Genomic DNA, 25,246 nt, shown 5'->3' with positions numbered 1-25,246 from the left:
TAAAAATAGAACACACTCACCGATCACAGAAACACCCCAAAAAAACCTGAATTTTTAAGGTTCACAGGGTTAAATTAGCTAGAAAATCACCAGACCGCAATGTTTAGCTCAAGTCAAGTAACTTTTATTAAGAATGTATTCACTTTAGGACACTGGCCAGTACAACACAGTGCAATATACATCTTTACTTTCAAATAAAAAAAGGACAAAGAAGGACATAAAAAATAAACCCTCAAATTTTATGACAAAGTAAAACGTCATGTACATAGAAACCAGGGACAATCACTGTGAAGACCGGATCGACGCTTTAGATTGCATTGCATGAGCACTCCGACAATACGAGAGATGTGTCCAGCGAGAGGGGGGTCAGAGGTCAGTGCTGTAGTGCATCAAGTGACAAAGTGCTTTATAGGAGCGCAGTGTGAGTGGGTAGATGGCAAATATGAGAATGATTACAGTAAAGTTGGAAAGCGGGTGCAAATATTTTAATTTTTTGGGGGAAAGAGAGGGTAGCGTTGTTTAAACAATGTAGCGATCACACCATCTCTCCACTGGATTAGTGTGAGCCAACACCCCGACACTCTGAGCCAGTCAGTTTGAGCGACGCCTGGTTTGACAGCAAAGATTGTGCACGCACATTAATGGGGGACAAAAATCGAGGGAAATTGCACATTCGTTGAGAGAAAAAAAAACATGATGGTGGAGTGTGTGAGGACTAAGTATGGCTTATAATGAATATAATGAATACTTACAGCTACAGTCATTCAGTCTGTTTAAGGAGGGAAGACTGAGTAGTGTGTTTAGAAAAAAGAGTGTATTTGTGCTGATAAGGAGTGTGCATGATTGACAAGATGCAAAGTCACTTGGCCAAAAGTCCCCCGTCCCTCTTCCACAAAGACAAAAAGATACTCAGACAAAAACATATATACAGTATGCAGCAACTGTGACACTGTCAGGGTTGCGGAGTGTAACAAAGTCTACTTGTAGTGTTGCATTTTAAAACTAACTCTCTGTCTCTTTTAAATCAATGATTAATACAAATATAACATCTCCTGATTACAGTTACTAACATGATATACACTCTAGCTGGCAATCAAGTCAGCAGTGATTTGTTCTCTAGGAAGGAAAATCAGAAGTGTCTGAAATGTCATCCTATGGCAATGCTTGAGTGACTCCCATCAACGGGCTCCGCTGGCCAATAACACATCCGGCACGGCAGACAGGGCCACCTCGTATATATTAATCGAGTAAGGAAGCTAAGTACGAACATCTTGAAGAGAATCGTCTTCCATGCGATGAAGCACGTCCAGGATAAAGAGGCGTCGTGGTCCCACAAGTTAACCATTTCCTGAAATACGGCCTGACAGGAAATAGGTATCATTAATCGCCTTTTCTCCCTTTTCCCTCTCAACATCTCCTGGTCCCTATTAAAGTGTTCATGGAAGGGCTTCCTGGTGCAGGAGAGCTTCGACAGGTTCAAGCATTAAATGGATAAAGCAGAGCAGCCTGATGTTTTTTTCCCTCCTTGCTTGTTTTTTTTCTTTTTTCCATAAGACAGAGACTCTCCGTAAAAAAAAGGCACCATGCACATTTATGAACCCAGACGTGAAGAGAACAAAAAAAAAAACAAATAGAAAAAAAATACATCAGCAGCTGTAGATTCACCTCTCCTACTCTCTGGGTCGAACGTTAAGGCTTCTGTTTCATATAGATTCATCTGTTAAGGCAACCTGGAGGGAGCACGTGAAGAGAACAGGTGTCAGAAATGGAAATACACGTTTTTGTTTCATAATCACAGTGAAAGATGGAGAGAACGTTCAGAAAAGGTCTCACCTCATTATTTACTTAGCTTTCATTTTCATACTGACTCAAGCGCTTCTTTGACTTCAGCTCTTTCAACCACTGAGGTGAGTCCTCCTCACTACACGGATGAGACGTGGACAGTGGAGTTAACGCAGGGAATAAAAGCTGAATGTGTTTTTATCTCGGAGGAACACAAGTTCTCTGATTTGTGTAGCTTACCCATTCTCTTTCCCACCAGCTGGGGGCAGTACACGTGCTGCTCTGGGAAGAAACGGGGACTTAGGAGAGCGAGACAGCTGGGAAGGAGAGGAAGTAGGTCCATCGATTTGATTGTCAGAGTCGCCTCTCTTCTTCAGCTGGGCCTGACAACATGATTGGGACACGTTTAAAAACTATTGCTGAGCAGACAGTGAAAAACATACTGATAACTGATAGAAAGCATTAGACAGGACTGGTTAACATGCACATTACAGGGACTTTTTATGAGTTGTGCCAAGTCACAGCTGAATCTCTGAAATCAGGACAATCACACACCCGACCTCCTCCGAGTGGGTTGTGGTGACGTCAGATGGGCATCGCCATTACTCAGGGACAATTCAGGGACATGTATAAATAACCTCTGCTGCTATTGCTGGTAGATGCAAAGCAAAATCATAACAACAGCATATGATAAGAAGTAAGTGGCCACCAACCACCGATGCAGAGCAACAACAAACAGTGCTAAAGAGGGCACGGGTTTTAAAAGTCATCGACTCAAGAGAAGTGCACCATCAGTTAAAGACACACTTTCAAGTTGGTCAACATATTGTATAGAGATGAAAATCTTTGTTGTCAAGACTAGCAAGCACACGTGCATTTGGAAAAGGGTTAACGGTGAAAACATCTGACGAATGCATAAGTGAGGCTCACCTTTAAAGCTGAAGGGTCCATCCCAGGAAACAGAGCGACCCTCTGTGGCTGAGAGGAAACAGCAGGGCTGGCGTCAGCTCCTTTAGCCTGCTCCTCAGAGTCCGAGTCATCGTCTTTACTCTCAACCTTTGCCTCTGTCAGAGAGAACACGTGTTTCAGTATGTGAGCATACATTATAGTGTGTAAAGAAAAAACCTCTGACACTTAAGTGTTTAAAACAAGTGTTTGTAAAAACAAGTGTTTGTATTGTCTGAAAACATTAAGTGTTTTCAATAGACAATACAATTACACTCCTGAGTACATCTTTGTTTTTTTTACATGCACCTGAGTAGAGTTTTCTGAGGAAGGAGCTCAACTGATGGAACTGAACCATGTCAAGATTTTAGCTCGTCTCCTTTGCTAACCTGTGGAGTCTCTGAAGCGCCAGTCGTCAGCGGTTCCTCCCTCTCCCTCTGACAGCGGAGCACTCTGACGGGCAGCTCTGGAGGGCCGTGTCCGGGGAGCTCGCTTCTTCCCCAGCTGGGCTCTGGAGCGAAGAGCACTGGTGTCTAACAGCGTGATCTGTGCCTGGACATTCACACAGGAGACATATACATCAGCCGAGACATACACAAATCAGTATAATCCAGAGCACAAGTGTCAGTGCAGGCGAGGCAGAGATTTACAAAAACATTAGCCAATTTGTGCTGATTCAAACAAAAACATCATAAAAACCATCATCAGACATGAGAGAGTGGTAAAAGCTACATGTGGTAATATGTTCAATCAAAAGACCTGAGCTGTGGTTAACTCAGCTAACACTCACATCGGGGAAAGGAAGTGGCTGGCTCTCCGATGAGGACGAGGGAGGGAAGCTGTCCACTATGTCAGTATCAAACAGTGAGGCGTGATCTTCCGGAGTGTGTGGGGGAGTGGGCTTCCTTGGTGAGGGGCTGGGATTGCTTTCTGAACTGGGCGTTGCAGGAGTGAGGCTGAAAAAAGGTTAAAAAAGAAGGTTTGGAAACACTTCTGAAAACAAGTGTGTGGCTGCTGTAACCACAGTCACAATCAAACAGAGTCTGACTCATATCTTTTTCTTTTGTTGACTCGACTGTGGGAAGCTGTGATTTAGCTGACACACCTAAAAACAAACTGCGAGCCTAAACAAAAGTGATTCATATCAAAAATATATATGCAACAGACAGACAATTTACTGTTTTTTTCTTAAACAAATTTGAACTGAATCACTATCAATTCTTATCAGTATTATCTGATGTTGTGATGTTGTTTTCTGACCACAGGAGGTCAGTGACAGATTGCAAAGCAACGACTCTCACTGAAGAGCAACCTGTCTGTGTTACAGTGCAGTGCTGGAGTTATTCTAACTTTTTATTATTTTTAACAAATCCCCCAAAGCTACAAAATTGATGGCAGAAGCACATTCTTCTTCTTGAGTCCCTTTAAACTTGCGTAGCACACTTCAACACAACAGCATTTTACATCCACACTAAAGAGACAATGTTTCCATATATTTAATAACTGGTATCAAATGGCATGCAACAGTTGGTAAACCTCTGTTATCATATCTGAGGTAATTTAAAATAAAAATATTTTATACAATTACATAAAAGAAATAATAGTAAAGTTGGTGCCACTGTTAAATATTAAATATTGGATGGTTCTGCCTTTTCAAGTCAGCAACAGCTTATGATAGACTTCAGTGAATTCCTATACAATCAGGTTTAAATTGAGTCCAGTTTAATCCAGTTGCTATAAACCAGGGTCAGGAGATTGGACAAATATATTGTCTATGTATGACTGGCTTGAGTGCATCAATGGATATAGTTTTTGAATGTTTTGTCATTTTATTCAGCAAATTTATTGTCTGCCTGTGAAAGAGAGAGCCACTGCTCAGCACACAGCAGATGAAGAGAAGCGGCGGGGGAAAACATATTTTCACATCCAACTTTGAAATAAACTTTTTTTTTTCCGACCAAACCAGAGCCTCTGGTTGTTGGAACAGTGGAAACACTACCAAAGACAGTTTTGGTAATTTTACGTAATATCTCATGAGTCTTAATAAAGTGTGTTTTTACCGAGAGTTAATAAAGCAAAAAAGCAAGCTTTAGTTCCGTTAAAGAGATAAACTTAAATTCAGATTGTTGTTTGTTTGTTGTTTGTTTATTAGATCAAAAAGGCTATCAAGCTAGTCGAACATACCCAGCTTGCTGCTTTAACACATTGCCCAGCTGAAACTACAAGGAGGGAGATATTAATAAGTGAACTCACACCTGTGTGAATATTTTGGCAATCGCCCGATGTTGGGCTGAAGGTGGCTGGTTGGAAAATATTAACATATTGCTCAACCCTATCATAAACCTCTTATTTCAAGGTGAACATGAAGATAAAGATTTCCCAAATCATTTATTGTTAAGGTGGATTACATTGCATAGATTGCATTCCTTTTTCAACTTTGACCTACTGTGCTTACCACAGCTACGTTTGCCTGTTTGCAATGCAACGGACAATTCTGATAGTTTGGGAACACTAACTTGTGTTGTGTACTTGTAAATATACTGTACAGAAATAAAGTCACATCCCATTTGTTATAAAGCTTTGATTTTCTGCCCGAACCCGATTGGGCCTGGCCCCACCCGCTTGGTTCAGGCCGGGCCAGGCTGTAATTTCTCACTATTCCCTTAGGCTTCAAACGAGTCTGGTTCTTGCCAAATTGAAGTTTGTTTGTTTTTTTTTAAATAAAAATAAAACTGTTGTGAACTGTCTTGTGCTTAAATGGCACTTTGGCAGGAATTTTAATGGACTGAATCAAGAGGGAAAGAGAGAAAGAGGGCAGAAAGAGAGGGAAAATGATGGGACGTGTTGAAAACGAGGGGAAGAGTAAGGGCGGCTGCCAGGTGGTTGACAGTTTTGCTTGTCCCTCCTCAGCAGTAGAAGAGCTGTGAATAACATGCAGTGGAGAGTGGTAATCATCTACATGCTGCATCGCCATCGCAGTGCATATCAGATGCACCGAGGGACGCAGCACTGCCTGCTTTGCTGAACCTGACCGACAGAAGGAGAGTGGTGCGAGGAAACACTCAAGCCCTTAGCTTGTAATACATGTTTTAATATAAAAAATAATCATTTTATACTATCTTAAATAGAATATACTATAGGCCAATTTTTACAGGACAAATTCAGGTTTTTAAACAGGCTCGGGCCCAAAACTGCTGCTGTGGTTCAGGCTCGGGTCAGGCTTGGAAAGAGAGGTTCATTTAGGATCGGGCCTGATTTTTCGGGTCCAATCTAAGCTCTAATCTGTTATCATGACAACAGTATGTTTACCTGTCATCGGTGCGCAGTCCCGTCTCCCAGGTCCCGTACTGACTGTCAGTGTCACGGGCCGGCGTTCCCGAGTCCTTCCCCTCCTCCTCACCACTGACACTTTCCTTCTGCTGCACCTGGAAGCAACAGGGAGAGGACAATCATTAATGAATGAGGAGGAATCAAATCGGATCCAAGATCTATAACAGACCAGCCTGTGAGACAGCAGCTCTCGCTTGACAATTGACATGCGAACCCTGGTTTGAATAAATATTTGTGAATTGTCTATTCCGATTTTTATTGCCAAGCCAAGCTAATACGGTAGTCGGTTAATCGATGTCATCAGTGCTACTAAAGAGCCAAAGTGTTGCTATTAGAGCTGCATCCTGTCAAGCTTGAGCAGCCAGCAGTGGTACAGTTATGAAAAGGTGAAAGGATGAGTTAATGGAGAACGGGGACAAAAACGGAGGAGAGTGGGTGGGTGATTGAGTTTGTGTTTGCTGTCTGCTGAACCATGCCTCTTTTAATGAGGCTGGTACAGAGGACATACTGTCTCAACAGCACACAGGGCTCACAGAGACACGCCTGCGCATGAACCGATAACCCTGGCCTATATAGGAAAAAACAATAGAAAATCCTTCCGTCCTCAGATGTTGCCGAAAGGCTGGACAGAGAAATGTGATACACCTGGCTCTGTAATTGCCCAGGTTCCTACACTATGAGAGCAGTTCACTTGTAATGTTTATATGAGCAGTGACAGCGGATCTCATTCTCATTCTTAGAGCTTCATGAATGCTATCCTTGTGTTCTTTGTGTATGCGAGAGCAGAGGTACAAGAGTGCTTCAAAAGAGCACGAGAGAGACAATGAGATAGAAAGAACATTTGAGGGAAAGTGTGACTGCGATACATTTTGATTGAGGAAGCATAATACAGCTGAAGAGAGTGAGAAAAAAAAGTGTAAAAAACAGCAGTGCAGGATGGCGTTTATCAGTGTTTCCTGACAAGAACAAAAAACACACAACTGTGAGAACAACGATTAACACCGCTACCCGCATCTGTGAAAGCACTTGTTCTCAAGTTCATCCTCTTCTCAAGGATTTGCAACACTCACACTTTTCAAGTTGACATCACAGGGTCACACCACTTACCCTTAAATACACACACTTCAGAGTCCTGCTCCCACTGACAATGAACAAAACCTCTAGTCCAAATTAGACTGTACGCTTTACATGCAGACACACTAAGCACATACGGCACTTATCTGGTGACCTTGCGGTCAATGAGAAGCTTATTTTGCTCAATGAATAGGTTATCCTCAAAGAATAAGCTACAAAGAAAGATGGATAATAGTGAGTCAGAACTATAGAACCACGAGTGAGTGATTAATTCTCCACTGTATCAACACAAGAAACAAGTAACACATTTATCGCATGGGTGCTGTTCTGAAAACAGCAGCTGTGATGATCTTTCCATTAATTATACGTACAATGGGTCGAGGCTTAGAAGAAAATGTTTTAAGACTAATTTGCAGGCTTTAAAAGGCAGGGTCAAAAATCAGCACCCACCAAATGCACGTATATTGTTGGCTGCTGTGCATAAAATTGTCAGGTCATCCCTCACTTTGATGGACAGAGAAGACATAACAGAAAGACACGTAACTTTAAAAGCAATGCTATTGGCCACAGAATCTTTTCAGTTCAGAGGAGGCAGCTCTTGGTGGTCAGAGCAGAGGTGAAGTTAGCATTTAAGTTGTAAAGTGGCAATAAATGTACAGTGTAGGTTTCAGTTTGTTCATAAATCAACACCGCCTCCCCTCAAGACCCAAGAAAACTGGCCGTGTCCTGCTTCCGGATATTAGCATGCTTGTACATGTATGTGCGTTTATGTGTACAGTACCCTCCAACCCCAGGAAAATAAGACCTCCCCCAAAAGCCACAGAGTTATTCGAACACTGGATTTTAACAGTGGTGGGAGAAATACTCAAATCTTTTACTTGAGTAGTAATACCAAAGAGTAAAAATACAATATTACTTCATTTAGCTCATATATTTCAAAAGTGGCGAATAAAATTTCTGTGGAAATGGAAAAAAAGAAGAAAAACTAACCCGCCACGGAGTCAGGTAGTAAGAAAAGTTTATTTCAGAACATGCCTACAAATGAAGCGCTTAGCGGATCATCTGATAGAGAACCCCAGGAGCGATTCAGTCAGTTGGCATTTCAGCACCTCTGGTTCCCTCGTTTCAAAGTCAGTGTTTTTTTGAATGGGTTTTTGGTTAGAAGCCCGAAATAAGGTCTGTGGTTAACACAAGCTGAAGTGACTTTCAGGTTTTGTTCTACGACATAAAATTAATCGGTAAACACCCCACTCGTAGAATTTGAAGCTTTTATGTGTCCCAAAAAAGGCGGTTCACGTTGAACTGCGCAGAACACAACTTTACAGCTTTGTAGCGGTGGCGACACGACCATGTGTAGTTTGTTTATAAACAAACGTTAGCTTTTTACATCGGGTGATTATATTTATGCCTCAAAAATCCTGGAAGTGGTGTTCATTTGTGAAGATTATCTTGCTGAACAAAAAGTGTAAGTATCATAACGTTTAGAGCTTATTTTTGGCAATGACCCATATCCAGTGGAAAAATCCCATAGGCTATTTGACATGGATACCAGGGCAATGTTAGCTTTCAGTGTAACACCTACAGAAAAACGTCATCCCCGGGGCACTCTTTATGTTTGAAAAGAAATAGTTCTTATGACATGTTGTCACATGGCAAAAATGTTTCTAGCTGTTTCAAGTAGCCACATGTGGGATGGACAGCTGGCTGTGATTGAGAGGGACGAGACGTGATGATCAGATATGTGGATACCAGCACATTTTTTCAAACTGTCTCTCCTAAAAAGGCATTCATGGAATTGCTCTCGGTTGTACATATAAAAAGTGACCAAAATATTTCAACCCCTGCCAGCTTTCTGACTGCCGCACACTGTGTTGAATTGTCTGTTTTTGAAAGAAATTGTCAGAAGCAGCCCCCTCAATTCTAATGTTAGAGAGTTGTGGGGAATGGAGGTTCAGACATTGTTTGACCGTTCGATACTATAGTTAAAGCAAACTGGCCCCTTAACAGTGTCCCAAAACACCTTTCTGGCAACAGGATCGGGAGGTTGCTGCAGACATTTTTTTAATTTTAATAAAAAATATGCAGATTTAATGCAGATATTGGTTTTGAACTTTTGTTTCAGTTCCAGCTAGAGATCTAGCTGTTATGTCATCCAGTTTTCCTCTACCTGTCATCATGCTCTGCTACAGTATCACTGCTGTCAGAATGCCAAGAAATCTTACAACCAGGTCTCGTAAAATTCTGGGGATAAATAATCCTATCCTTTGTGTCAGTGTGTTTTACTCAATATGAGCACACCTGGAACACACCCTCACCTGATCAGCATAGAGGGCAAACATTGCATTTGCTGGAACATGTTGCAGAGAGGCACCATTACACAGAAAAAAAATATGACTTATGGCAGGTCGCTTAAAGCACGAGTTGCAAAGCCTTTCAGAGGCTCTTTCATAATCTCATGCCATTTATTATTCAGCAAAACAGGGGCTTTTAACAGCCTCAGTGCTGAACCTCAATTGCTCTCTTTCAACTTTCTCTTTTGGTGCAGTCTGCATTAATCTACAGACAATGCCAGGTTAGACGGGTTTATTGACCAAACAAAAAACAACAAAACAAAACTTTTAAGCTCAGTATGGACACTCACAGGTGTAGGCTCTGCTATCCACACAAACATGGAGCATACAGTTCAATAAGGACTGAACCGACATGTCCAGTAGCAATAATGTAGCTGTCAGAAGGAAGGCTGTTCCTTAATAACATTAGCAATAGCCAGCTTCCCAGAGACAGGAAGGGTGTGTCGGGGGGAAACAACATAACAAAGAGCGGATGAATGGAAGGATGAAGGAGAGAAAGGGCTGATCACTAAATGTGGCTGACTGACAATCTGAAAAGGAAAGAGCTGGAGCGAGGCCTTGGAAAACTACGACTTGATAACACGCTGCTTGCTGGGTGCCGCACTTAACTCGGCGACGCACTCACGCAGGACGGGGAAACAGCGGTCTGTGAACTGCTCCATCCTCAACAGTAAAATGGAAAGTGAATACTGACGTTGCTGTTCCTTGAAAAGGGAAGGGCTCCGCTCTAAAGCACCTAACAGATGGTCTTACATCAGAACTGAGAACACAGCGAGCAGCTACTGTAGGTATAATAAGTGTGTAGCGTGAACACAGCCGATAACCCAATAAACAGCACTGTTAAAGAATTTGTGTGCAATTCGGGATCCTGATTAGTGCTGCAGTCTTTACAGTGCGTGCCATCTTCCGGTTAGACCTTGCAAACCATATACATCTCTTTTAAGATGTTCACATACCTCAGTACTGCAGCTGACATTAACAGACAGCTGCTCTGACTGTACCATGGCTCATCATCGTGGTATGAACTCATCCAAGTTATTGTTAATGTGATCCGACATGACCATCTCCATCAAGAGCCATAAAAACACACTCAGCCACAACATTATACTTGCAGTAGGCCAGCGCTCCTTATTCTCTCCTTATCTGCTCTTATCAACCTGGCTAGGGTGGAGTGGGAAAATGTACTCTCATGCACACAGCAGTAATCAATATCAATATCCTACAGATATTCAAAACAACTGTTCCCCGAGCACTAATCTCATGTCAACAAATGGGCATTCTAGCCGCATGTCAGGGGGCTTACATTAAGACGAGGTCTGCTGGGCAAACCCAACAGTACTGTGTTATCCTTTCATTACATAAGTGGTTCGTACAGACTCGGCTCAATGCCGTACAAAGCGTGTGGTAAGAAAGGAGGGAAAGAATGTACAAACCTGACTTGGCTTAAGAATTTCACTCGCAGAGAGCACTGGACCTGACTTATAGGATTATTCACATTTCTTTCAGTCTGGTGTTAGTTTTCCTGGTGGTTTTTGCAAATATGACGATTGTATGTGGTAAATTTGTGTCTCTTTACTGTTCAAATCAATGTATCTCCAATCTGTTAGAGGTACTGTTGTCCACCACATACATACCAGGCTGACAGTAGGGGTGGAAATCTGTAGGCACCTCTAGGTCGATTCGATTCTGATTCAGATAGCTGGGTCGTGATTAAAACAAAAACTGGGTGATTTCCAGCTCACCCGGAAAAGTGTGTGCCCCATACAGGCTGAGTCCTTTGCAGTGGCACAGGTTTGATTCCCACCAGTGGTCCTTTGCTGCATGACACCCCCCTGCACTCTCCCACCTTTCCTGTCTCTCTACAGCTGTCCTTTCAATAAAGGCAACATAAACAACCCCAAAAAAGCATCGCATTGGTTCAGCAGCAAGGAATAAAAAGCCTGGTCAATGATGAGATTTGGGTTTTAAATTTCTATTTATCTATGTATCTAAGCATTGATTTTCCCCCCACCCCAGCTCACAGCTTACGCCAAAAATAACATGAATGCACACTGCAGTTATATATCTATAAATATTTGTAATAAATTAAGTTTAAGTTTTAAAGGGCATATATTATATATATTTTATACACTTACATACGCTTCACAAATGGTTTTGTCCTGTCACCAGGGCACATTGGTCCTCCCAGAAATGCAACAAATAGCTCTTATTGGTTAAACTTGACAATTTTGTTGAACATCCTCATCCCACATAATTTGTATACATTCTTTAAAAGTCCACCATTAATACATTACAAATAAAATTTCTTGAGCCATCTGAGTGTGTGTTTGTGTTTTATATTGTTTGTGTTGTTTGTATTTCTCCTGGTGTTCTAATAGAGTTTCAACATATTTGCTGTTTCCAAGTATCATTTATGATCTTTTTTAAAAGGGGCTCTATGCGAAATTCAGAGTGTATGATTTGCTGCGATCAGTACTCAACATGGAGGTTACTGACGGTGCTAACGGTGCTAACTCCATAAAACAGTGCTAAACAACGGCAACAGAGCTAACAATGTTAACCTGGGGGTCGGAAATATGCTTACATGTTGACTCCATCATGATGGCAGTGGTATTCGCTGTATGAGCAGTGTAAAGCAGCGGCAATTAGCTTGCTGGTTTGATAGACACACAGAGACTCACATGAACTAACAGACAACCTTAGATTACAACACACAGAGGTAGCGTTACTTTATTCCCTGCTAAAGATGTCATTACTCCACTATATCTTTACATAGTAGTGGTTTGCGGTGTTATTAATACTCTGAATGTCACATACACAACCTTTAAATTTAATTACGTGAGATACCTACTGAATTACTTAAACTGGCGTTTATAGTTGTGCATCCATATCTCATAACACCACGCAGGCCATTTTAAAGCCTGGTTGACATTACAAGATGGCAGTTTGTATAAAAACAACATTTTACGCGATACAGATAGTATGCGAAAGTACTTTAAAGGTTGTAAACCTGTCAACTTGAAAAAAAAATATTTGAGGTTAGGAATGACTGCTGGCTATTAGATATCAATATCCATCTTTATATGCTTGTATAGCCAAATGGGAATATATCATAGAGTGCCAGTTGTCACTCGTATTCAGTGTCATAGGCACAGACCCACATAGCTCAGACACCAGAAACATTTTCCACTGAGTTTCTTTCTCATGACATACAAACCCATTCAAACTAATTTGTGCTCACGGAGAAATGGTCCCAATTCCCTCGTCCTCCACTCGTTCATTTACTGGTTATGTGGACACCGTCCATTACCATTCAGCCATTACTAACCTCTTACTGTCATTTATCCGCTTAACACCGGCCCAGTGGGGAGGCCTGTTGCTCCCAGAGACCACAATCACAGAAAGTCATACTCTGACAAGCCAACACAACTGACAGCCACACAGACGTCATGAAAACACCTCTTATCTTTAGGAGTTGTGACTCATGAGGTGTTGCACCGCAGTTCAGCAAACAGGCGTAACCTAAAGATAGGAACAACTTCAGTGTAATGTATCCGTATCCCTACATGGATTTCTAAATCTGTCCTTTATATAGAGCACAGAGAAGGTTGGATGTCAGGGTGGAGACAAGTGACAAGTAGCCAAGGAGTCAGATGTGTCCTCCTGAAGAGTTAAGTTCTTTGAAAACACAAATGCTATATTTTCTAAAAGGAATCCCACTTTTTCTTCTTTTGTCAGTTCTTTTGCCGAGTTTAATCACTTAAAGCAAAAATGGTAGGCGACATGATGACCTGAAGAACCGGTACGACAACAGCTTTGCCAAACAAAGAGACAAAGAAGGTTTACTCTGTGCCAAGGACAATTTAAGCTGGAAAAGGGATGAAAGCATAGACAGAGATAAATGAGTCGGAGCAGGGAGGCAGATGGATAAGTTCTTGACATGTTTGGCTGGAGACCAAATAGTTGACCAAGGAGCAGCTGTTAACACAGCAACATGACAGAACTGTGTGGACATTGCTGCAAAATGACTTAGATTCCACTTGTACTTTATTTAACTTTAACAGATGTTAGTGATACTGCTGAGGAAGTAGTTACAGCAAATATCGACTCTGTGGGTCATTTATGATGAATGACTGGTGCCTGGTTAATACCTGGTATCAGTGGTGAAATGTGGTGCTTCCCTGGTGTGTGTGTGTGTGTCGTCTTACAGCAATAGGAGTGTTGGGTGCGGTGCGCCTGCGTAAAGACAGACGTTGCTGGCTGCGCAGCGAGAACCTGCGGATGGACTCCCTGCTGCGAGAGGCCAGGGAGCGCAGGGAGTTGGTTCTCTTGAAGTCCCCGGTCCCGTCCTCTCCTCGGCCTCCCCTCTCCACCGAGCTGGACAAAAATCCGAGCGCCCCGTGAAGGGAGCGACGCACATTCCCCACCCATCCTGACACTTGAGAATGAGCCACTGACAGCTTGTCGCCCAAATACTCCATCACAACCCACTACCGGCAGGACTTGCTGTGTCAGGATCGAGTCTGTGAACTGAGCTGTGACTCTTGTTATCACAGCAGCAGGGAATCATTAGAGTCTAGTTACGCTGGAGAGGGACTGTGTCGTAGGTATTCACTGGTGTGTATTGCTGGGTCAATACTGCAGCAGTGAGGAAGGTGACAGAGAGAACAACAACACAGCTCAGCCAGTCCAATGTGGGGATGTTGACGGCGTTTGCTGCGTGCAGCACTGCAGCACGGATCACGGCAGTCAGTCCGTGACCCTTACAGGACAGAGCCTCTCCTCAGTTTCACTTCTAAACAGCTTTTCTGCAGTGCAGTCCCACTGGAGCCATCGGGACTCTGTTTCAACTCATAACGTTCAAGGCTCCAGCCGGTCGGCCTGAATGGAATTGTGAAGATTTTTAATGTCTATTTTGATGCACACAAGATATGCTAGCTATGATGTGCTTGACAACAACCAAGTGGGAACGTGAAGGTTACGTAATGCCAGCACTTGCTATTAGTTATGCAGGACACTACTCTGTAAGACAGCCTGGAAAACTGCTGCGCTGTCTACCAACAGGTTTCTCAGCCATGTTTTTCTTGCTTCAAGCACATAAAACAACTACTTAAGTACAGAAGTGACGCACAACTTTAGCAGAATCACATCCTCAATATACCATTTATGTTTGGCACAATGTTCAGTTATCTATTTCTATCACATAAATTAATTATGCTAATAATACTAAGTTTGAGAATTGACGTTCTTCGCTGCTCTCTGACACCTCGGCCAACACTCCAGTTGTGAGCCTCTGTGTCCTGATCCCAGCCTCAATTACATCCAACCTGACAGCTCTCCCAGGGCTGATGATGATGCTTTTCCTCCAAAACAAGGCCCGTGTTAAAAGTTGAAAAATCCATCCACCCAACGGGACTGCATTCCCATGGTGTCCAATACTGTTTTACCTTCTGACAAATAGCTGCGAGGAGAAATGGTGCAGGACAGCTGGTGGCAAAAAGAAAGCTGCTGTAGTCATTCGTATTCCTTCAGAGAAACCAGAGGGCAATCAACGCAGTGCCAAAAAGAGGAAACAGGACTGTTGTGGGGAATTCAAATCCAGAGAGGAGGAGAGGAAAAGGGAGAAAATGTTTCTCCCCTTGCCTTTTTCTGCAGGTACGGGCAGGTAGGAGAAAATGCGTCAGCAGTGCTGCTCTCTGTACTCAGCGCTATAGGACTCACCGTCAAGGAGAAACTGGGTGGAGAGAGGGAGTGTGGAGCAGAGTCAGGGAGTGTGAGAGAGGGAGAGAGAATGGGAGGTCCCTGATACAGAGCGGGAGGGAGAGAGGAGGGTGATATATGTTCTGCGGTGCTCTATCGCTCCAGCCTGATTCAGTCGCAGGGCAAGACAGTGAAGTGTCACAGCCAGAACGCAGAAGCAGTGGTAACAAATGCAAGGGCGAGAGATAGAAAATGAAAATGCATATTACACAGCATCTGCTTTTAAACAGACAGCTAGAGAGAAAGTGGGGATGATAAAGTGAGATAGGAATGAGCACAAGTGCATGATTGTGTTAAGGAGGACACTATAAAAAGATCGATTCGACATGCATGAGAGAGGAGTAAAAATACAGGTGTGGCTCTACCAGTGAGATTGTTCACTCATCAACCAGTTTGTCAGCACGGTGTAGACAAAAGCAAGAATCAAAACAATCGAGTGAATGTTTGTTAAAATCTCGTTCCGTGTCAGACAAACAGCAGATCAGGCTAAAAATCACTTCCGACTTAGTGATATGGTGCCAATGAACTGGTACCATGAATAAAGCCACAGCAGGTGACTCCAGACACACTTCAGAGAGTTCACCTCTGAGCCGACTGGGACAGAGGGGCTCATAAAAGCCGAATCCCTGTCCACATATGCCCCCTACAGGTAATCTGATTAACTTGTCTTTGAAGCTGTGCTAAAGGCAAGTCGGCCAGGAGGTTCTCAGTTTCCAACGGCACACAAACTGACCTCTCTCAGTACTCCTCAGCCTGAAATGGCGGCCTTTTCCAGCATACTATTAAGGACAAGGTAACACTGCCGGACAAAGCTAAAATACTCAAATTACTGCTGAAAAAAATGCAATTACTCGATTGGTCAGAAAATGTATTTACTATTTTGAATCATTTGATTAACAATTAAAAAATAAAATAAACAAAATAATAGTAACTTGAACATTTCCTGGTTACAGTTTCTAAGATTTGAGGATTTCCTGCTTTTCTCATTATTAAAAAAAATTGCAAACAGAATACGTTGGGGTTTTTACCTGTTGGTTAGACAACAAAAGCAATTTGAAGACATCTCATTCTATGGGAAATTGTGGTAGGTAAATTTAAATAAATAATAACAATAATAAATAAATCAATTTCATGATATAATAAATGCTCCATATTTTACAGACAACCAAATCTCAAAGATAATTGCTAATGCTATGAATGCGATGAAAATAAATATTTGCAGCCCTACCCAAAATAAATTGTTTTATCATCCAAATGTTACATTGTACCAACATGTCTACATTTGCTTGGATGAGAGATGACAAGAGAGTTAAGTTTCCTTGATAGGAAGTATTCCTTCCACTGATTTTAATTTTTAAATTTGATTGAAAATTCGACTAACAGGAAGAAGCCAAGACACATTACACCAAAAGATGTACTGCTCCCAATTCCCTAAATATTCCTCCTCCTCCTCCTTCTCCTAGTAGTAAACATCATCTACTGGGAAGTGAGTCATGGCTGCTCACCACTTCCCCTCTTCTGCTGACATCATCGATCTGAACACAGCGCCGGCCAGAAACACAACCAGCAGCCACACAAACAGGATGAAACAGGATAGAGCTAAAGTCCGTACAGATTACTGTGTATGATAACTGCCTACATTCAGTATCATATGAGCGGACACATGTGTCTCACAGAGAGACTTGTGTAATAAGAGAGTTGTGCTGTCACTTACCCAGAGGCACGGAGGAGTCAGGCAGCATGACCACAAGTACAACACAGCTCTCAGCCCGGTGCCCATCTCTGCTCTGCCCCGCTCACCAGCCTCAGACCCTCCAACTTAAAGCAGTGACGTCACCACGCAACTATTATCTCATCTGGGTGAGTCTGAGGAGGCTTCCACCAGTAAATACAATGAAGGGATATGAATCATATCTGATATCTGCGAACACTCGTGGATTTTGGCAATAAAACATTATTTGTAATTTCTGTGAATTCTGAAGCCAAATATCCAACCGGATATAAAAATATATTTTCTAGGATTTTGCTCAGTTTATTTCTCTACTGTGCAAAATAAAATATTTTTGATTTCCTGATGCCACTGTAGAGATTAATTAGTAAATAAACAGAAAATTAATTTTCAACACTTGATAGTTGATTAATTATTCAAGTCAATTTCTAATGGCAAATAAAAAACTAAACATTTCTTTCACTTATGGGGAGTTGCTTTTTTTCATGCCTTTTGTGATAATAAATTGAATGAATTCGGGTTTTTGACCTGTAGTCAGGAAAAAAACAAGCTATTTAACGATGACGCCTTTGGCTTTTGGAAACTGTGACAGGCATTTTGAAAATGAAACAAGTAATTAAGAAATCATTTACAAAAAACATAGTTGCAGCTCTATTTGTGATATTTTCTTTTAGAAAATTGTATATTTTTTCTTTCTTTTTTTTACACTGTACACAGTGTCATGGTCAAATTCAACAGTGATGAGGGACGACAGGTATTTGAAGTACAAATGTATGTATTGTCAATAATCCTTCAGTCCAATAAGTGACTGCATACTTGTATTACAGTAATGTTATATTGGCAGGGTAAACTAAACCAAATGTAATGATGCTTTATAAAGGTTGAAATCCCTCATCATAACAAATGTGAGATGGTAATAATCATTCAGTGTAATGCAAGCTAGTCTTGTATTTCATTTTAAAATAGCACTGCATTATGGGTCAGAGTATCTACTACAATGTATATCCTACTATGTGCAACTCAGACACTTGCAAGGCAACACGTTGCACTCAGTGTGTATTCTTGTGACCAACAGTATTGTTATTAACTATACTAATGTCACCTTTTAAATCACAGCAGCTGACTTTCACTCATCTTAAAAACACAAGCACTGAAAGCAGTAATGTGGAACTACAAACACTGACCGTATAATAGGTGACACTCACAAACTGAAACACAACCACTAGATGGTGGTAGTGACCTTAGACTCGTGGTGACTTGATCTGAGCCCTGCATCACACAGTGTGCAATTATGAGACACAATAAACTGTACTTCTGGTTTCATAGTGTGTAGGCTTTCAACCTGGGCCTACAATTATGGTCTCAATGACAAAGTGTCAACTGAACCAAACCCTGTTTATTAATAAACACAGTGCATGCTCGGATGTAGATAATTTATCTGTGTACGCAATGTGTGTAGTTGCAAATATGCAGCTATTTTAGTTTACCAATTTCAAAATGTAAAAGCAAGAGATGTGAACCACATGGTTTAAAGGTCTAACAAAGTAAGACAGAGGAATACAGCCACACAAATATGAGGTGTCTGTTCGGCTGCAGGGCCCATGATCATTACAGTCCTTTTCACTTCACGGCTTTCCCTGAGCCGTGCTGACAGGCTTCTAATAAACGAGCAGTGAGAGCATGTACTCATTAACCATTTGACTAATCCAATCCTGAATTACAGGCCTGAGAAGGTGTTTGGCCGTGACGTGCGATGGGTGGAGGTGAGTCTAAAAGACCGTGCCATCAACATTAGTCACCTACTCTTTACTATCTGAGCAGAGCAGCTGTCAGCATCCAGTCAACTAACTGCATTCCTCTACCTTCTACCTGATGTCCTCAATGTACGAGACACACACACAAACACAGACAAACACTCCCTCTCCTCTCTTTCAAAGACAAATATAATATCACTCACTCTCACAGAACACACTCAAGTGCACACAGATTTCCCTCCCTGTCTCCCAGAGCTGTGTGAGAAAGAGTCCAACTGAAAACAGTGATTATAATTAAGGGCTCACAGCCAACAATCAGACTAAAGCACAGACTCAGGCAGCAGTTTCCCATCTTATTGAGTTATATCTTCCTGGAAGCCAGTTTTGCTGTTTCAGAGGCTCAGCAGCAGCCTGACTCACCCAGCTGTTGCGGTCCTGTTCTCTGTGAGCGCTGCGACTCCTCATCCTGGAAAGGCTTCCCTCCACCGCACTGCTTGAAGGAGCTGATCGACGTGACACGCTGCGAGAGCGCATCCTGTTCAACTCCTAATAGACACAAAGAACCAGAGTCAACTCAATATCTTCATATCACCTAATACATACAGTATATGTCTTAAAAGTTGCTCTCTACCATGCTGGTTACTGTGGTGTATTGTTTAGCTGTGAGAGATATTCATATGCCACATGATACTCTTCATTAACCGTATTCAGGAAGTGCAAACTTGTTTTCAGCTCAATTTTATGTGGTGGAATATTTTATTATACACATCTGTAGCAAAATAATCTAGAACAACCGGGAGAAGCACAGCATGCATGTGCAAGGTCACTCTTTCACTTGCTCAGACAGACACATACAGTACAGTCCCCCAATGACAGGAGGCATGGCTTAACTAAAAGTGGATTGCCATCGATTAATGGATTTATGCTTTTCTTTTCTTTTAAATGTGAAGATTACTTCTCACACATTTGTATAAAAATTGCTATGGCATATACATAGTGTACATGGGAAAGAAGAAATGGCAATGGCAACTGTATGTTGCTTACAAGGGACACATGGTGGAGGGCCAGTTTATTAGGAACTAATAATTGTTTCAGTCATTTGTAGAGAACTAAAGTGTGTCAGTTAACCATAAACTAAAACTGTTTTTTTAATCTTTGAATTTGCTACTTTCTGTCAGTTTTATACTGTAACACTGGCACATGTATACATGTTTTGGTGCGCATTAAAAAAGGGATATGACTGTGTACTTTATCTCATACTGGTCTATCTCAGGCCTCTCCAAAATTGTGAAAATCCTGAAGCACAAACAGGTAATGTTAATACAATCTATTTTCAAAACAAAGACTTATACAAGATTATTTTTGCAATTAATGGTTTATTCCAATATCACCTGTATTCTAATATTATCACTATACACCGTATTGTGACAGTACCATGCTATGATCTATCCTCAGTGGCAAAACGGTGTCTGTATGAACACGATAACCAGCAAGACGGGACCATGGGCGGGACGAGTGTGACTTTTGACGTCATGTTATGCATGTGACCCACCATGGGAGATTTTAAAAGGCAGCAGTGGCAGTTAGCAGCTAAATCAAATAAGAAGAACTCCGGTCCTAAATGTCCCCAAATTGGGAAAACAGTGAGATTTGGGGGCTCCTTACCCTCAGAGCAGAGGACGTGATCAGCCGCCATATAACAGAAAAGGTTAATGATTGCTGCCGTCATATAATGCTATTGTTAATGTTTATAAAGCGCTGCTGTTGTGTATGTTTTATGTCACACGTGAGGCTGACACTGTTGTGTTAAATGTCACGCCTGTCACAGCTCTTTTGGTGCCTGCATGCTAAAATCTAAAATTACACACTGGAGCGGCCTGATGTTGCAGTCATTTGTTTTAATGCAAAAATGCAAAGTAGGCATAAAGAGGGGATTTCGTAGTGGCAATGTAGTGTAATGTTTGTGTAAAAATTTGACTCACCTGAGATCCATGTGATCTCCTGTGACGGACCTCTCCACTGTTGTCTTGAGGCTGCAGCTCTCTGGGGAGCCATATCTGCTCTGCAGAAGCGCTGCTGGAGATTCCACCTGGAGAGCCTCCACTTTTAGCCTCTAACCAGTGAGGAGGAGCCAACTGATGTGTCTCATTCATCGCAACAGGCCAGTGCCTCTGTGGAGCCGGGTGTCGTTCCTCCTGCCTGAGGAGGAGCTGCTCTGGACTGATGTTGGTGGCCTGTTTTTTGGGTTCAGGCATCGGTTTGTCCACTGACATCTCAACAGGCCACAGCTCCCACGGGTCCTGAGGAGACATTGTCCATGCTGGGCTTGTGATACCTCCTGAAGTCTGTGACGGCACCCTCCAGCTAACATCTACATCAGGTGGCTGTAGCCTAGCGCCAAACCCAGCGTCTACACCCTGAATACCAGAAACAGGAAACAAGTCTTTACTGGGGGAGAGCTGGGATTGAGATGAGAAAGAGTCTATGTCGAGAATGGAAGGTCTGTAAGGCTCTTCTGCTCTCGGAGATGGCTCCCTCCACCGCGTTGAAGGGTCACTGCGCTGAGAAGTAGGCTTGGAAAACGGGTCATTTCGGAGCACGGAGTCCAGATCCACCACTTTAGGCCTGAGAGATGCTGACTCCAGCCTGGCTCTCTCCTGCTCTTCTTTCTTCTGCTTCTCTTTTAGCCGTTGCCTCTCCGCCTCTTGCTGTTTGGCTATCTGTCTCATCCTCTCCGCCTCCTCCCTTTCCATCCTCTCCCTCAGTCTGCGCTTCTCAAGCTCAATCATTTGCTGTCTCTCCCTCTCTGCCTGCTTTTGCTTTTCCAACTCCAAGAGCTGTATCCTCTCCATCTCTTTAAATCTCTCCAACTCCTCCTTCCTCTGCCTCTCCTTCTCCAGTTCTCGCTGTCTCAGCCTCTGCTTTTCCAGTTCTTGTCTCTCAATATCAAGTTGTCTCTGTCTCTCCCTCTCTAAATCTCTTTGTCTCTGTCTCTCCAGCTCTCTCTGCTTCTCCCTCTCAGCCTCTCTCTGAAGCTCCCTCTCCATCTCCCTTTGTCTTTCCCTCTCTTTTTCAATTTCTCTTATCCTCAACATTTCCTGCTCTAGTGCCATCTGTTTTATTTTCTCGGCCTCCTCTTTCTCCATCTTCTCTCTCAGTCTCTGCTTCTCCAGCTCCAGGACCTGCTGCCTCTCCTTCTCTTTCTGCCTCTGTTTCTGAAACTCTAAGAGCTGTTGTCTCTCCATCTCTTTCATTCTCTCCAGCTCTTCCATTTTCTGTTTCTCTTTTTGGATCTCCAGCAGCTTTCTTTCCTTGTCCAGCTCTCTCTGCCGCTCTTCCTCCCTTTGTCTTAGCCTCTCCTGTTCACGCTGTCTCTCCCTTTCCTGCTCTCGTTGTTTCTCTCTTTCCATCTTCCTTTGTCTCTCCAGTTCTTGTCGTCTCTCTTTCTCAAGTTGTCGTTGCCTTTCTTTCTCAAGTCTCTCTCTCTCCAATTCTTGCAGTCTCTGCTTTTCGAGCTCTATCTGTTTTTGCCGTTCCAGTGCGCGCTGTTTCTCCTCAAACTCCTGCTTCTCCTTCTCAAATGCTTTCTGTCTTTGCCTTTCATATTCTCTTTGCATCTCCCTCTCCTTCATCCGTGCAAATTCTTCTCTCTCCATCTCCAGGTGTCTCTGTTTCTCCCTCTCCAGCTCTTTTATTTTTGCCATGTGTCTTTCTGTCTCCCTCTTAAGTTCTCGTTTCTTTTCAACGTCCATCATTTCCTCTGCCATCTGTCCCTGTCCGTCCCTGTGTGACATCTGGCTCCTCATCATCAACTCCTCAAATGGATCTTGAGAGGTTTTTCCAAAAGCTTCTTCAAATGATGGATTCCGCCTCATTGGAAGGACCTTCCCTTGAGAGCTCCCTGCTGCAGACCTCACAGAAAAATCATCAAAGGACGCGGCCATGTCCCCTATGCTTGGTCCTACATTTACAGGAGAAACTGGCTCCTGTATCTGTCCCGTCAGAGCAAAGTAGGTTGCCCTGGGTTTCGGCTGTTCTTCTGCCTGCAGCATTTTCAAACGTTTAGGGGCTGCAGCCACTTCCTCCTGCTCTGCCTCTCTCTGCCTTCCTCTGTCTTGATCCACTTGTTCTTCCCTTTGTGATTCTTTGAGCTCACTCGCCTCTTGTTCGGGACCTGTAGTGTTCCACTTAGGCAAAGCTCCGACTCTCAGATATCGAGGCTGCAGTTCTGGCGTCGCAGCGCCGGCTGGCTCACCTTGTGCTGAACCTGTCCTCTCTGCCGCTGGCCTGCTCCCTTCTGAGCGCCTGGAGCGTAGCGTCAAGGCCTTATCCTCCCGCTGAGCTGATGGGATGTTCTCACTCACCGCCCGACTCTCTTCCACCGCCTGCACCGTGTCAAAGGCGTGCAACACCCGCAGAGGACTCGATGGCGATACGGGTTCCTTATAGGTGGCAGTGACCAGAGTTCCCTCATCTTCACCAGCTCCTGTCTTAAATGACGGGCTGCTGAGCGAATCGTTAGCGTTGTTTAAAGGCTTGCCGTCCTCCACCATCAGCACACTGTGCCTCTCCACAACATTTTCAAACAAGGATGCTCTCACTGTCTGAACATCACTGCTGGGACCACTTTCCTTGGATGTGGCGCCAAACTTCTGTCCCACCTCAGGCCCTTCAGGCATGGAGGCCTTTCTGAGCTGCACTTGGGAGTCCTTTAAATCCACGAAAGTCTTCTGGTCACTGGGGGTGATAGCTGACTCTTCAGTCTAAGACAGAGATACTGACAATTGTTAAGTGATAAAAGCAAGCCCGCAATGCTCATTCAACAATCATGTATTTTTTCTCTCAAACGTTTTACCATTTGAAGTCTTTGTTACAACCAGGGTTTCTACGGCTTAAGTCGAATTAGATTTAAGATTTTTAAGACTTTTTTATAACTTCGTCGGGACGAAATTTAAGATCAGTTTTACAATAACGAAAACTGAAGGATAATTTTGCCCAAATGTTTATTGTAACATAAAACATGATATTTTAGTACTGTAAAAAAGTTAGATTATCTATACCAAGTTTTTAGAGTGGAACACATGGAAGACAATGAACATATTATTCTATAATAATCTATTTGGTTTACCAACTGAAGTAGGAATATATGGCATTTTCTGACTGGCTTCCTGGGCGATTTTTTGTTGTTCACTCTGCTTGAGATGCCTGGATTCCTATCATGACAAGTTTAAGAGGAGGGATTTGGGAAATTATTTAACCAAAAGTAGATGTTACCACTTTTGTTTTAGATTTTCCCATGCAACATCAAGAAAAAAAAAGTTAATAAAATCCTATTTCTCACGTCTGAAAAATGTTCAAAACTGATTCATTTAACATTTTTTAATAACAATCAAGGCCTTATTTTTAAATGTATGAATTCAATGCCTTTTGAGATTTTTTTCCACAGGAACCCTGGTTACAACAAACATCTGACAGAAATATAAGCTTTAAAAACAAATGCGACTTTGCAACATAACAGGAAAAAAACAGCCCTCAACACAGTTAAAGTGATTGAGTGAACAACTGTCAGCGTAGAAACGGTATCCCCTTGTTCTGTGTTGGCCTCATAACAGTGGGTGTGGTGCAGAGGTGGTAATCAAAGCCTCTCTGTGTTGACCTTTTCCCAGTGATCTCTTCTCTGTGTGTTTCATAACCGGCAGCCACCAGAGATGATTAATGTGCCTGCTGTCTTAGGTTTCACAGCTTTGTACATCTATGGCATTGACGACACTTTCTGCTGTAATGCCCCATTTCCTCTGGGGAAAGTTTCTGTCACTCTTAGTTTTGTTAAAAACGTATTTCACGATGGTTTACCAATTCATGACTATGTTTGAAGGCACATGTTATGGCTAATTCGGTCAACTTCCATCTTGTTGGACCCACCCGTCGTTGGACTTTACCTGTATTATATTCATGTGCCCTCTTTGTTTTGTCTTTTCTGATCTTTGCTATTATGCCTTTGTTTTTCTTTTGGCAAGAGATAGCCACCAGTGGTGTAATGTTACAAAGCAGTATTACTTTTTATTACTTTACTATTATTAGTATTACTCCACTACATTTCCCTAGATGGACAAATGAAAGAACGTGAAGGAAGGAAAAAAATAGATTTGGTTCTTCAAATCCTTTAAAAGTAAAAAAAAAGACCTTCATAATCCTCAAAATTCTGACTGCTTGATTTTTTTATTAACTGCATTTATTTGTGCTTTTACTTTCGATACTTGAGTACATTTACAACTAATTTTACAACAACATTAAGCTGTGACACAGACTGAGCCTGAAAGAAACCAGTTCCTACAAAGCTTAGTCCCTTTCTTACCCTCCTCTGAGGATCTTTGCTGATGTCATGGCGCTCTGTCGCCTCACTGAGGGAAACACCGCCAAGGTCTGGCGACCTCTCGGATGAAAACCTGATGAACATACACCAAACAAGACAAAAGCCATGCATGACAATGGAACTCGTGGACAAAGACATGGGACAAAAG

General features: G+C 42.5%; 1 protein-coding gene across 2 annotated transcripts in view; it reads right to left on the bottom strand.

The window, feature by feature from the left end:
• Window positions 1-108: 108 nt before the first annotated feature.
• The window catches only part of LOC121945061 (uncharacterized), a 31,100-nt gene continuing 5,962 nt past the window's right edge, over window positions 109-25,246 (bottom strand). For both annotated transcript variants that reach the window (XM_042489067.2, XM_042489068.2), the window contains 10 exons: window positions 25,081-25,171; window positions 20,708-23,488; window positions 19,146-19,271; window positions 6,037-6,152; window positions 3,518-3,683; window positions 3,117-3,279; window positions 2,713-2,846; window positions 2,023-2,165; window positions 1,834-1,921; window positions 109-1,730 (listed from right to left, as the gene is read on the bottom strand). In XM_042489067.2, the coding sequence (XP_042345001.2) occupies window positions 1,846-1,921; window positions 2,023-2,165; window positions 2,713-2,846; window positions 3,117-3,279; window positions 3,518-3,683; window positions 6,037-6,152; window positions 19,146-19,271; window positions 20,708-23,488; window positions 25,081-25,171 (3,796 nt within the window). In that variant the 3' untranslated portion in view covers window positions 109-1,730; window positions 1,834-1,845. The remainder of the gene's footprint in view (window positions 1,731-1,833; window positions 1,922-2,022; window positions 2,166-2,712; window positions 2,847-3,116; window positions 3,280-3,517; window positions 3,684-6,036; window positions 6,153-19,145; window positions 19,272-20,707; window positions 23,489-25,080; window positions 25,172-25,246) is intronic.

Source organism: Plectropomus leopardus, chromosome 4, assembly GCF_026936395.1.
Source record: "Plectropomus leopardus strain MGB_pleo_1.0 chromosome 4, ASM2693639v1, whole genome shotgun sequence".
NCBI lineage: Eukaryota > Metazoa > Chordata > Actinopteri > Perciformes > Serranidae > Plectropomus > Plectropomus leopardus.
Note: the sequence above shows the minus strand (reverse complement) of the source record. Positions and strands in the feature narration are given on the sequence as shown.